General features: G+C 28.0%; 1 protein-coding gene across 1 annotated transcript in view; it reads right to left on the bottom strand.

The window, feature by feature from the left end:
* The window catches only part of LOC129963412 (hemicentin-1-like), a 710,215-nt gene extending 696,447 nt beyond the window's left edge, over positions 1-13,768 (bottom strand). Inside the window, exon 1 of the mRNA XM_056077767.1 lies at positions 13,457-13,768. Within this exon, the coding sequence (XP_055933742.1) occupies positions 13,457-13,574 (118 nt within the window). The 5' untranslated portion in view covers positions 13,575-13,768. The remainder of the gene's footprint in view (positions 1-13,456) is intronic.
* Between the last annotated feature and the right edge of the window lie 229 nt (positions 13,769-13,997).

The following is a 13,997-nucleotide window of genomic DNA, read 5'->3' as shown; positions in this document are numbered from 1 at the left end:
CTTTTTTATATCGTTATTTTAGAAATTATTTATATTTATTTTTAATTAATCTCGAATTGTAATTTTGGTGGCTTTCTTGCATTCTCAATGCTTTTTTGTGTTTAGAATGTTCTATGAATAATTCTTATGCAAGAGAAGATTGGTGTTTTGTACTATGAACACTCAATATAATTTTCTTTCTGTAACTATTATTTTTTAATCAGGATTCCTCTAAATTGTAATTGAATTAGCTAAGCAAGCACTTTTGAAATTCTGTCATGAATAGTTTTATATTGAATAAATATAAATAAATTTCAAAACATACTTCAAAGTGAAAGAATTGCAAATTGTGGGATGTATTAGAAAAATTGAATATTTAAATAGATTGAAATTCCATAGAAATTGTATTAGTTGCCTGAGGATTATTTTAAAAATATAATAAAAAATAATTATTAATAAAAAATAATTTTCAAAAAAATAAGAAATGATATTTTTTGATGGCATTCTATAAGCGACTTCTGAATGTAGCAACAACAGGCAGATAAACTAAAATTTATTAAGGTTTTATTCAGACTTCTAAGAAAAGAAAACTAAAGGTGCTTATTATGGATAAACCAGATTCTTAAGGCTGGGCCAATCCTTATTATTCATCTTCTTTAAATTTTATATAGATTTTTACATATGTACACCAAGAATATATTTCCTATATCTTTTTTATAAAATATACTTATATATACTGTATTATTGTATTTAAATAGAATAAAATTTATTTATTAATAAGTTCCTAATAGATATCATTAGATTCATGGGATTAAGTATAAAATATTTCATTTCATATTCTTCTGAAATCTTAAAATTTATTAATAAATATCTCTTATTTTATTTGTGTTTCATAACTGCTTTTAATCATATCATGTGTTAATTTTTACTATAATCATAACTAAACTGTAAGCATTTTAGAAACTATGAATTATAAATTTACTTGAGAAATTTAATAAATTTATTTTAAATACGATGCAGAAAAATGCAAAGATTAAACTAATAATGCATTACTATACAACCATATTATTTTTCTAACAATTAAAATTATTATGAATTAATGCTATAGAATTATATTCTGGAAAAAATGGTATTTCAAAATCTCAGCTATTAGAAAATTACTTTGTTTAACTATTTTAGAATATTCGAAAATGCATTTTTATAATTATTAAATCTAAAATAATGCTGCATTAAAAATGCTTAATAGTTAATTATGAATTTATGGATGACAGCTAAAAAACGTATAAGCATCTATTACATTAATTAAAGAAAGTAGTTAAATGACACTTACCTAAAGATTTATTCAAGACAAGTTTTTAAAAGGAGGTAATTTAAATTTAAAACCCTTCAACACATAATTATTTTGCATTTAAGAATAATTTTATGCATACCTGATATGCGTCTTCGTGATAATATTTTTATATTATTTGGAACTAATTAATACCAATATTTTTTGAATTTCAAAAAAAACAATATGTAAATAAATGAAGGGTATGAGTTGTATACAATTTACATTGTTTCAAATAGCTAACATGATTTCATCAATATTATTAATTAATATTTCAATTTTAATATCGAATTTTTAGCCAGGGAGCCTAAATTTGATTTTCATTCAGCGAAATATTTTTGATTTTGCTTTTCATTCGTATGTATCATATTATAGAACAAAGTTTCTAATATTATATATAAGCAAAATTCATTTTAAGGATTATTATAGGATGAAAATATTACAGAATTTAAAGGTATTTTCTTATTTTAAATACTGATATATGTTAATGAGCTGCTAAAATGTAGAATCTTTTTTCTAAGTAGATTATGAATAATTTTTACCTAAATCTGTACGATATATATATATATATATATATATATATATATATATATATATATATATATATATATATATATATATATATATATAAGTAACCAAAAATATAATTATTAGGTAATTAAAACCTATTATTGAGACAATCTAAAATTAAAATTATTTTGGAAACGAAACTAAATTATTTCGGTATCACAACTAAAAAATTATTTCTGATTCAAACTAAAAACTAAAAAAAGAACAGAAAAAGCACCATTGTATTTAGAGAGCGCAAATGCAGCTACTACTTAAACATAGATGAATCAAGTCAATGGTAATAAAAACCAAGTTTATAGGGGAAAAAAAGTCCAACAGAATGGACATTTTAGTAATTTTTAATTCTGTTGGAAAATTTAGTCTTTATTCCTCACAGAAATTTTTTTGCTTGAGGGTAACCCTTAGAAGGTCTTCAGGCCGGATTCTTAATTTTTTTTTTTTTTTGGTTTAATTTTGTTACGATAAATGTGAAGAATCTAGTGATCATGTATAATTACCGGTGATTAGTCGTATATTCGTAATCACCACCAAACTTATCACAGCAACTATACATTGTCACACTTAGCACAATATATACAATCATTCACCTTCTTTATTAGAAAAATGAAGTTGTTAAAAACAGTCACATTGTAGTGACTGCCTTTCAATCACTGTGAATGATTACTTGTGAATCATTCGGAATTCATTCAACTTGAATCTGGATGGACTATTTAGCGTTTAATATCAAAGAGCATGAGTAGGAGAGAGCGAACGGAAGATGTCTTTCCCCATACGCTTGAGGATAATGTGGTCTGTTTCTTTCCCTCCTTTCCAAGAAATAGGATAGCGATAAAAAAAAAAAAAAAAAAAAGGAAGTGTGGGCAGTTGAGCTTTGGATTGGGGAGGGGCAGTTGGAAGACAGAGAAGTGAAAGCTGTCGGAACTGGGTTTGTCGAATGATGTTGAGGTCGGATGTGCATGAGTGGCTGTCATGCATTGGTGTCGAGGATGGATAGAAGCCCGAGAGAATAAGATCATCAGAGCATTCAGATCGAGTGGAAGTTTCTAGAATGAAACGATTGGGTATGATCGTAGATAGAGTTATAGATATATCCATGGCCTCATAATTATATAGAAGGCAATTTTTTATCCTTATTTTATTTAAATGCTTAATCCAGAATAAAGAGAAATTTATGAGAAACTGTTGGATATTATCATTCTGGAGATATCTGGAAAAGATCTTGGTATAATGAAGAAAAGAAAAAAGCACTCATTATAATTTAAGAAATAATAAGCAGTTTGTTTACGGCGTAGTTTCATAAAGTAATTGAAACTACAATCTCTGAAAAAAGAAATTCTAATTGAAAGAAAAGAGTTCTAGATGGAAGTGTGTTAGACATCTGCACCAATAACTAAATTCTTTATGTATGATTTACTTCATTTAATGGTATTTAACGTATGCGTATTTACTTAAGCGAAAAATATCCCTTACGTTGCATGACATTCTAAGATCACTTTTCTGAGGAATAGAAGTATTTTGTCTTTAAAAACTACGAAGCCTGTTTTTAATAATTCATCTAGTCTAGCCTTTAACTTTTAATCTAGTATTCTGCTTTAATATATAAAAATACATAATGTTACATTAATACATTATAGAGAATAATTTAATTATAAATTTTTCAAACAGATGCTTTTTTTATTACTTTGTAAAATCATCATAACAAAAAACAAAATACTTTTCTTAAATTATTTCTTTTTGAACTAGAGTTAGTTGAACATTTCTGATAAATTTCAAAATTTAATAATATACATTTATTATTATAATCAATGATCATATTTATGCTTCTACAAATGCGCTAAATTGAGATTATGAACATATTAAGACCTTGGATATATATGACAGTAGGATAAGTTTCATTCTCAGAAGGTTAGCTAATTAGAAAGACATCTTTACATTACTTTTAAAGACACATAAATTCTCTGCTCTCCAAAAACCAATTAGTTGCTTATTGGCTTTGCAAGCCACATTTTCCTGTGGTATTCATTAAATGAAAGGCAAGGACAAATTGGTTGATTAACAACTAAAATTAGATCTCAATAAAAGAACATCTGAATTGTTTGACTAGATAAACATATGTTTTGAATTTAAAATATTTACGCAAACTCATTGTTGCATAATGGTATCAATTGAATATAAAGACAAAATTAATCGTATTTTTAAGGATAACATCCACATTGTATGACTATCAATCGAAATTACAAAATTAAACCATAAAAAAATTACTTCCTCTTTGTGAGTTATTTTATTTTTTCTTGTACAAAAAGAAATATACGCAATAATCCCAAAATTCGAGTCTGAGATTTTGACGAATGTTCAATTTTCAGATATTCCCGTGTTCGGAAAAAAAATCATTTTCAAAATGATGCCTGTTTGTGAATATCATAACTCAAAAGCACTTTGACTCAGATACATGAAATTTGGTATATAGTTGTTATATCAAATTTGTAATTTTTTATCAAAATTTGAACACGATTGATTCAGAGTACGTCTGTCCGTTCCGGTAGCCCAAATTTAAGTTAAAATGATAATGACTAAACAAAATAACATGATAGAATTATGACCCTCATGAATCTCATTTAAAGTGAAGATATGTTAAATTCTGAATCAAATCGTGCAAGTGGTAGACCGCATGTCAATCTGTTCCTTCGCACGCATGCTAACGAGATAACACAAAAATGAAACAACTTGGATAAATTGTATTTGGAAAGCAGATTTAGTATAAATTGTATTTAGTAAGCAGTTTTAGCATCTCAAAAGTATATCCATATTAAATATTCCCTGGAATCTGTTAAAAGGTTAAGCATCCATCGGTTTTACTTCCACATTCATATAAAAACTCCAAAACTCAGATGATTCAATGGTTTAAATAAGATTTTTCGTACTTAAATTTGTACTGACATGTGTAGAAATTTTGCCAAATTTTGGTTTTAATCAAACGAAAACAATGCATATTCGGTGAAGGGAATTTTCATATTAACTCATCTGGCGATTAATCGTCGAAATAAAATAAATCATTAAAGATAGTAAGATAAACGATTTCTTAACCATTGACATGCGATTAATAATACATAATTCCATAAGACTATAGTTTTTAAATAAACAATTGTCGAACAAACATTGTAAAAAAATATTTCTTTAAATAGATCTAAGATCTTGTGTTTCAGGATACTTGATATAAGAAGTTTTCATTTAGACCAGTTGTCGGCAAATCTTGCCTAGCAAGACATGTTATCTAAGCCTTCGTTTTTATTAAAATCCAGGGTAAGAGTACCATCATAAATTGAATAACAGTACCCTAATTATTGTTATTCAAGTAAATATACATGTCTTTATAATTTGGATTTTAAAAAATGAGTTCACAAAAGATATTTGAATCATTGGATTTTTGATAATTGGTTCTGATGATTATGAATTTGCCGGCCACTCATATAGACCATTGGCAAAGCTTTTATAAACTGTCAAGTTTCTCAGAAACATTGAAAACATGATCCATTGGGGAAAAAGTAATTTTCATCTCGATAAATGCTCCATCTCTTCGAAGTTAGATATACAAATATTTTCAATACAAAACTGCTGATGTATCCAAAAGATTTTTGCAATAATTCAATATATTTTTTAAAACAACAACCAATGATTCTTTGAACGATCTTACTTTCCCATGCATATTTATACTTTCAAACACGAAAAACATTATTTGCATCAATATTTTCGAAGTGTCAGGAAACCTGAAATAGGAAACTTTGATTTGTACTATTTACATAGACACTATAAACTCTCAGATTCCTCAGAAACATACAGAACAAAATATATCAGAAAAAAGTAATTTACATCTACTAATTGCAACTTCTCTCCGAAGTTAACCTGATTACAAATCTATTGAAACATCCCAAAGATTTTTATTCGTAATGCAACATTGTTTTTTAAGAAAAAAATTTACGATTGTTTGAACTATTTTTTCACCGTACTTATATATATATTTACAGGTATGAAAACAATTCTTTAGATCATCCGTTTCCAAGTTTCAGGAAATCTTAAACAGGAAACCTTGATTTGAACCATTGACAAGGACACTATAAACTAACAACTATCAGATTTCTCAGAAACAAAGAATACAATACATCAGAAAAAGTAATTTCCGGCTGCTGATTGCAATTCCTCACCGAAGTTCTAACCTAATGTTAAAACTGTTGAAGCATCCCAAATAGTTTTGTTATAATGCAATATTAAAAAAAAAACATTTTGCGATTATTTGGCCTATCTTATTTTTCCTTGCATATTTATATTTAAAAGCATAAAAACTATTCTCTAGACCATACTTTTCCAAGTTTCAGAACACTTGAAATAGGAAATTTTGAATTTCGACTATTGGCAAGGACACTATAAACTATTAGATTTCTCTGAATGATACAGAATATAATAGAAAAAGTAATCTCCATCTAAGTGCTAATTGCAAATGTTTTCTGAAATTAATATGATTGCAAAACTATTGAAGAATACTAAATATTTTTATTATAGTGCAATATCTTTTTTTTTAAAAAGCAATTTCAGATTGTTTGACCAATCTTATTTTCCTTTGCATATTTATATTTAAAATCATAAAAAGTATTCTTTAGATCATCCTTTTTCAGTTTCAGGAAACTTGAAATAGTAAACTTTGATATCTATCGTTGGCAAGGACACTATAAACTATCAAATTTCTCATATAACACATAAGAAAAAGTAATTTTCATCTGCTAATTGAAACTTCTCTCCGAACTGTTGATACATCCAACTCTCCGGAACCGGAGCAAAGTTATCAAGTGTGAAAACCCAGGCAGGCCCCTGGAGATCATCCAATCTCTGGCTAATCGGCTGAATGGACTGACGGGCAAGGGAAAGTTGTTTCACCCAAAAAGGTTGTATTAAAGTGATTGCTGCCACTTAGTACGAAAGCCTACCCTCCCAGAATGCGTTTAATCACTTTCTTTGGCCGGGCCTTTTCTTCGGGGAAAATGCTATCTGATTTCCTTCTAATTAGATTTGAATTAATTGCTCGCCGACTTTTCAGAAACTCTTCACGGTCAATTTCTTTCTCTTTCAGTATTGAGTAATTCGAGAAATTAATAGCTACAAAGTCACGGAATAATTTATCATTGGTCTAGTTTTGTTGTGAACTGGAAACGTTTTGGCAGGAGTTCACTCACCCCAGCTCTAAATGAAATTATATCCAAGAACGTTAACACACAGCACATTATAAATTAAGTGCAATAGTTGATAGTTATAATAATTTTTAGTATATTATTATTCATTTGAATTTTTATACAACAATAAGCATTTTCTTTCGCTTTTATATACTTATAAGCGCATAAATACTAATATGCATAATATGCTTTTATATAATAAATTAATATAAAAATGCCTTTATTTGATTATATGCATTTCTAATATAAACATTTTCTTTTATATATTTCATTTTATATTTCTTTTATATTTTTTAAATTATTTTTTCATATATTATTATTTACTATAACGTTAAGAAATCAACTGAAAAATTTATAAAATTCGTAATAAGATAGAGAAAGTCAAAATTTGCCATGTGGCATCAATAGCTTTATTACAAAAAGAATGGTTTTCTTCATAATTTGATGACAAGCAGTTGATCGCTCGAAACCATCCAAATTTTCCTTACAGTGTTAAAAACTAATGCATACTAAATACCCTTCAAATAGATCATTTCTGAAGATTTGTCAATAAACATATAAAATATCCACAAGAAGCAAGTTGTATAATATTGTATATTAATTATAACATTCTTTTATAATACACTTAAATATTACAGTCACAGTTGTAAAATGCATTGGACATTTCTGTTTGCGGATTTTAGCACAATGAATAAAAAAAAAATTATCAGCTAAAAATCAATTGAAAATACTTTAATAGGATGAAATACGATTACATGAAACTTTTATCTCTATACTAAAACAAAGACGGAATGGAACATATTTCTGCTGGAAAATAAATTTTCGAAAGAAGAAATACTGCAAATTTAAAATTTTTTAAGTACTTAAGACACAATTTTCAATACTTCGCATCATTACGGAGAGCTTTCAATTCAGCGTTTCAAACTGAAGTTACGTTTTTACAAAAGTTTTAGTTGCGAAACATATGAGAGAAGAATGAAATTTTATCATGTTATTGAACATTACTGTTAAGAATACATTCCATCTTGCGTTTAGAATAGTTATATTATTTGGACTAAAAAGTTTAGCATTTGGAATAAAAATAAAAATATTTTTATAAATAACCAATACTTCCGTAACATTAGTGAAAATGGTATTTTTATCTACCTCGGCAATTTTTATCTTATTTTAGCAAAAACAGGAAAAGAAGAGTTTAGCAATAGCAAACGATTTCTTTAGTAATGCTATTATTATCTATGTATTTCTGAAGGCAAAATCTATTATCTCACTTTATTAAATTTTTATAGCTTCCTTATACAATTATTTATATATCATTGAAGAAGAGGGAACACATTTTCATACACTGGCCACTCAGTATCTATATCAAATATCAAAGTCAAATAGTAACAAATTGAAAAAAAATTAAACATAGAGTAAAATCTGTAAAAGTAAAAATGTCGAAAACTGAATTGTAAAAAGAGAACAAGAACAGAAGTAGACATCATATTTTGTTCCCTGATACCTGACAACTAATCTATACTGCCATTGTTCCTTCTTTGAAGGATATCTTTACATAATGATTAGTTTCAAAATTTGTGAAAGAAAATGCCAGAGATTCTATAAGTAATAAAGTCCGTGACTCTTTCCATGTATGGAAATAATTTTCTCCATCAAAAACAATTTCACCCGTCAAGTGGCTACACAGTATCTATATTGAAAATCAAATTCAAATGGCGACGAAGTGGAAAAAACACGAATCAAGGCCTACATCTGGTTACCAAAATAATGGAAACACCTTATATTTATAAAAAATTCTTTATAAGTATCGTAAAGGACCGGATTTGGCATATAATACAACTTGGATTTGCCTAGGAATCGAGTGTTGAATATTTTTTAGAGGAATATTGTACCACTCTCCCTCGAGATATTGTGAAAATTCTGGGAGAGATACTGGCGAAGGATATGAATTCCGTATTGAACGCTCTAAAATCGACCATAATGATTCAATTATATTGAGTCGGGTGACTGTGAGTGCCAAGGCGGATGTTTAACTTCTTCCTCGTGTTCATCAAACCATGATTGGACAAGTCTCGCTGCATGGATAGGTGCATTATCATCCTAGAAAATTCCATCTCTTGCAAGAAACAAAGTGTGCTACATAAGATGGACGTGGTCAGCTAAAATTTTTCTATATTTCTTCCCAGTGATCTTTCCTCTCAGAGTTATGATTGGCTCCTCAGAAAACCACGGCATGGCTGCCCATATTCTGACATATCCACCTCCATGCTTTACAGTTGGAAGGAGACAATCACGATCATACGCTTCTGCATGTATCCTCCAAACGTGCAGCCGTTCTGTTTTAGGGAAAAGTGTGAAAACGATCCGTCAGACTATATTACTTTCTTCCACTTATCAATCTACACGATTTGTGTGACACCTCTGTAGATGACGTATACCATTAACATCTATGACATGTGGTTTGGGAATTGCTGCTCTGTCATAAATGTCCTGTTCATGAATGTGCTTTCTAACTGTAATCACTGACTTTGAAGAATCCAGATGGGTATTGAACTGCAGTTGTTCGCTTTTTAGACATTACAATCCGCTTCAATACCCGTCGGTCTCTTTCACTGGGCTTTTATTTCCCTCACTTTTTTTGTTTTGGCGACCTTGTCCTGCTGCTCTGTGTGAATGACTACGCTATGACTTTAGAAACCGTACCTGTAGAAACGCCTAAAAGTTGGAATGTTTCAGTCACACATGCTCCAGCTAGACGGGCTCCTACAATGGGGCCTCTTTGAAAATCTGAGAGGTCCGACATTATATGCTTTTGAAAAAAATCCAAAAATTACAGAACGTTAATGAAGCTAACACATATTACCAGAATATATATATTGCTATTTATAAAAAAAAAACCTGATGGCTATTATTAAATCTTTATGCTTACGAAGATCATTTAAAAATATCACTTTTATTCACAGGCTCCATTATTTTGGTAACCACTTGTATGTGTTTAGCAAATTAAAAATTCGAAAACTAGGAAGTAAAAGAAAAGAATAAGGTTAGAAGTAGACATCATATTTTTTTCATGATACTTGACATCTGATATATATTACCATCATTCATTTTTTGATATATATCTTGTCCATAGCGGTTAATTTCAAATGGTGTCAAGGCGAATATCAGTGATTCTCTCATAAATATCGTAATTATGACAATAGGGTGGAAATAATTGTTACCACTGAAAATTATTTTCTTATATGAATTTGTCTAGTGCATTTTCTGAGTGGCACACATTAATAAAATTCAAATTTTCCACTCTCTTTGACTTTCACCAAAAAATTTAGACGCACTGAATTTTGAATTTTTCGATTGGAGAAAATTTGTAAATATGGAGAAATTGCATATGACGTCGAGTATAATTAGAAATTTTAAAAATTATTCTACTTGGAAAGCTAATGTTCAATGAAGTTATTTAGCCATATGTTATAAACAATATATATAAATAAAATTTTAGTTTGGAGAAAGCTCTATTTAGATGTTGCCTTTGCTAACAAATCCAAATATATATATTTTTTTTAAAGAAAGTGAGTAATGCAATAAAAGTAACATGTAAACAGGCTAACAACAAGCTTAAATTACTGAAAATAGATAAATTCCCAACCCAGAAAAATCGTAAGACATGCAACTAGACGGTTAAAACTATTTATACAAATGTTAAACTTTCGATGTGAAATAGTTTATAGTCGGATAAATTTTATTGTAAATAATATTTTAATAATGTAAAAATAGTAAAAAAAATCAATGCCCTAGTAAATATTCTATGAAATGTCACCCGAAAAATTCTTTAAAACGACAAATCATAGCATTGCATGAAACCATTCTCTTAAAATTTATTAAACATACTGCTTGTTATTGAGAAAAAGAAAAAAAAATTAATTAAAACACAAAGAAGCTAGTCACCATAAATTATCTGAAAAAAATTCTGTTTTTATTGAATATTTTACTTTTCTGTAAAAAATTTCTTCAGTTCAATTGAATGTTTGACAAATATTATCCTACTAAATAGGCATTTTTTTTTCTTTTCAATGAATAAGCGTGAGTAAAAAGTAAAAAAAAAAGAATTTGCTTTAAAAATAATCTAGAAATTTCATTAACTGAAGCTAAAAATAAGGCTTAATCCTGGATTCTTACAAATGCCTTCGAATATTGAATAGAATTAAAATTCAATTAAAAAATAAATAATTCTCGTAGGAAGATTGCAAAATATGTTGATTTTATCTCGATTAGATGGAAATCCTTCGATATCTATTCTATGCTCTCATTTTTTTTTTTAACTTTAGTTATTAATTGGATAAGTAAATATGAAATTCCGTGTAGTTTTAAAATCCTATTTCCGTTTGTAGTATGCTTAAATTTCCTTGAATAAGGCTTTCAATGCAAAAGTGAAAGTTTTTAAGAATTAATTCAAGGTTTTCTTTTTATCTGCTTAGTTTTAGAGCAAATGAATGATTTCTAGATAAACATTTCATCTACTATAATTTGCATTTTAAAGTTTTAAAGATTATTGAAATTCTAGAAAGGAAACGCCACATATATATGTATGTATATATATTTTGAAAAGTTCAATTACAAAGGCATATCGAAACATAATAAAGTGAGATAAAAATTAATAAAAAAAATTAATAATATATTTTTTTATTTTTTAAAAAATTATATGCAAATAAATTAGATTGTTTCTTCTAATTACTGCTTCCTTTCCTTCAAGTTTGTATTTTGCCAACAATTTTAATTCTTCTTATCAAAAATCGCTGCTATAATTTAAATTTGAACTTCCACTGTTGAATTGTGGGTAATTACAAGTTGATTTTAATTATTAATCAGATGTATTTGAAAAATATTTTAGCAAATTTCTCCAATTAATATCTTTTTATCCTTCATATTGAAGCATGCACAATTTATTGGAATATGTTTTTATAAGATTATTTCTGTCTTAATAAAAAAAAATTCTGTTTGATACAAATATAATATTTATTCATTTATGCATTGCCATAATTGAATTTTAAATCGTGTTTTCAATAATCTATTTGTTTACTTAAAATTTTTGTGATGCCCTACTTTTGAAATGGCAAAATGCCAACATCCGTCTAAAAATTTTAAAGAAATGAATCCGATTTTTTTAATGGAGAAAACGAAACAACTGTATCAGATTATCTTCAAACGTAATTTCTCTTTCAGTTTTGAAAAAGAGAGTTTTGAGTGGCTCAGAGTTTATTTTGTAAATTGTCAGAAAAATATTTCCGAAGTGTACAATACGAATAAAAAAGATATTTTTGCCAAGAAAGAAGTTTATTCAGCTGAATAAAAAGAAAAATTTTAAAAATATACAAAGAAAGTTACATTTTTAGGATACTTAAAGTAAACACATTAGTAAATATAAAACAAATTTTACAAACGCAACAAATGGACAAATGATGCTAAAACCCAAATTCTTTTGGCTCTTTAGTTTGATTATACTCCAAAAATTACTTTAATTAAGAAAAAATATATATTTTTAGTCTTGCGTTTTACCCTTAAAATATTGTATGCTTTTTTTTGCCGTCAAATAAATAATTAATGCTACTCTGCCATTTTTGAATATATTAATTTAATATGATGTCATAAAATGAAATAATCTGCAATTATTACTGATTAATGCATAAAAAGTAAATAAAGTTAATCATAAATATGAAATGATTATTTATCCGTTCCTAGTTTCATTTGATGTACGACTAGCTGACTTTCCCAATATTAGTAATACATTAAATACGTTTAAGATTGAACATTTAGTATTATGTTTTTCATATAAGGTTTAAAAGTAATAACGGTAATTCTTTTTTTTTTTCTAAGAATGAAACAATACTTAAGTAATTAAAAATATGCACATACGAAAATAAATATACATGTGAATTTTTCCCAATTGCCATAGGAATTTTATTTATCATAATAAATTATTTATGTCTTACTAACATAAAATCCATTTTCTATGATAAAAACTTATTCGATAAAAAAAAATTCAAATATTAAAATAATAAGCAATATGATCAAATAATAATAAGAAAGGAATAAGATGCCAAATAGTTGATAAGTGTAAGATAAAATATTTCCAAATTGATTAAATAAAAAACAATCGGCAATTTTCATTTTTTTTAATATTTATGATTTGATATGGCTATTGATTTATGAAAGAATGTAAAGCTAATGATAAAAGAGATATATGTACAGTTATATTTTTATTGCAGAAAAAAAATGGCTGAGTTTTTTTCTTTATGTGGGAAATATTAGATAATGATACCTAACTATCTTTTAATTACCATTTAAAAAAGAAAAGAAAACTCATTACCTCCTCTTTCGATGCCACCGTAGGATTTTCCATCACACGTGGTTATCACCCACCAATGGAGTGTCAGAAAAAGAATTCCAAACATTCTAACCCACTCCGAAGAAAACTTTCGACACATTTCCTTTTTTCCCGAATCGAATCCGGGCAAATCCGGGAAAGTGAGAGAAAATACTTCTTTCCGGAGCACACGGCACTAAAAAAGAACTAGAACAGCAGCGGCTAACTTCCCGCCAGGTGTTGCCAAGTTTTATCCCAACAACTTCGGAACGCCACTTTCCACTTGGTCCGGTAAGCGAAACAGGACTGCCGGATCCGAGTGATCTGCCGGATTCCTCGCCACTCAGGTAAGAGTTCAGACTGTAGGGACACAGTGCCCTCTAATGGCAATATCTGGAAACGCAAGATACCTGCGATTGCTGCGCTATTGATTTGAAGTGGGAGATCTAGATGGGGTTTGGAATTATTTAGGTTAATCCAAAGGGAATTTATCGAACAAAAGAATTCATCAAAACATTATTAATTTAAGTCAAGTCTTTAAATA

The sequence above is a fragment of the Argiope bruennichi genome, chromosome 3, assembly GCF_947563725.1.
Source record: "Argiope bruennichi chromosome 3, qqArgBrue1.1, whole genome shotgun sequence".
Taxonomy (NCBI): Eukaryota; Metazoa; Arthropoda; class Arachnida; order Araneae; family Araneidae; genus Argiope; species Argiope bruennichi.
This window is presented reverse-complemented; position numbering and strand designations above follow the sequence as displayed.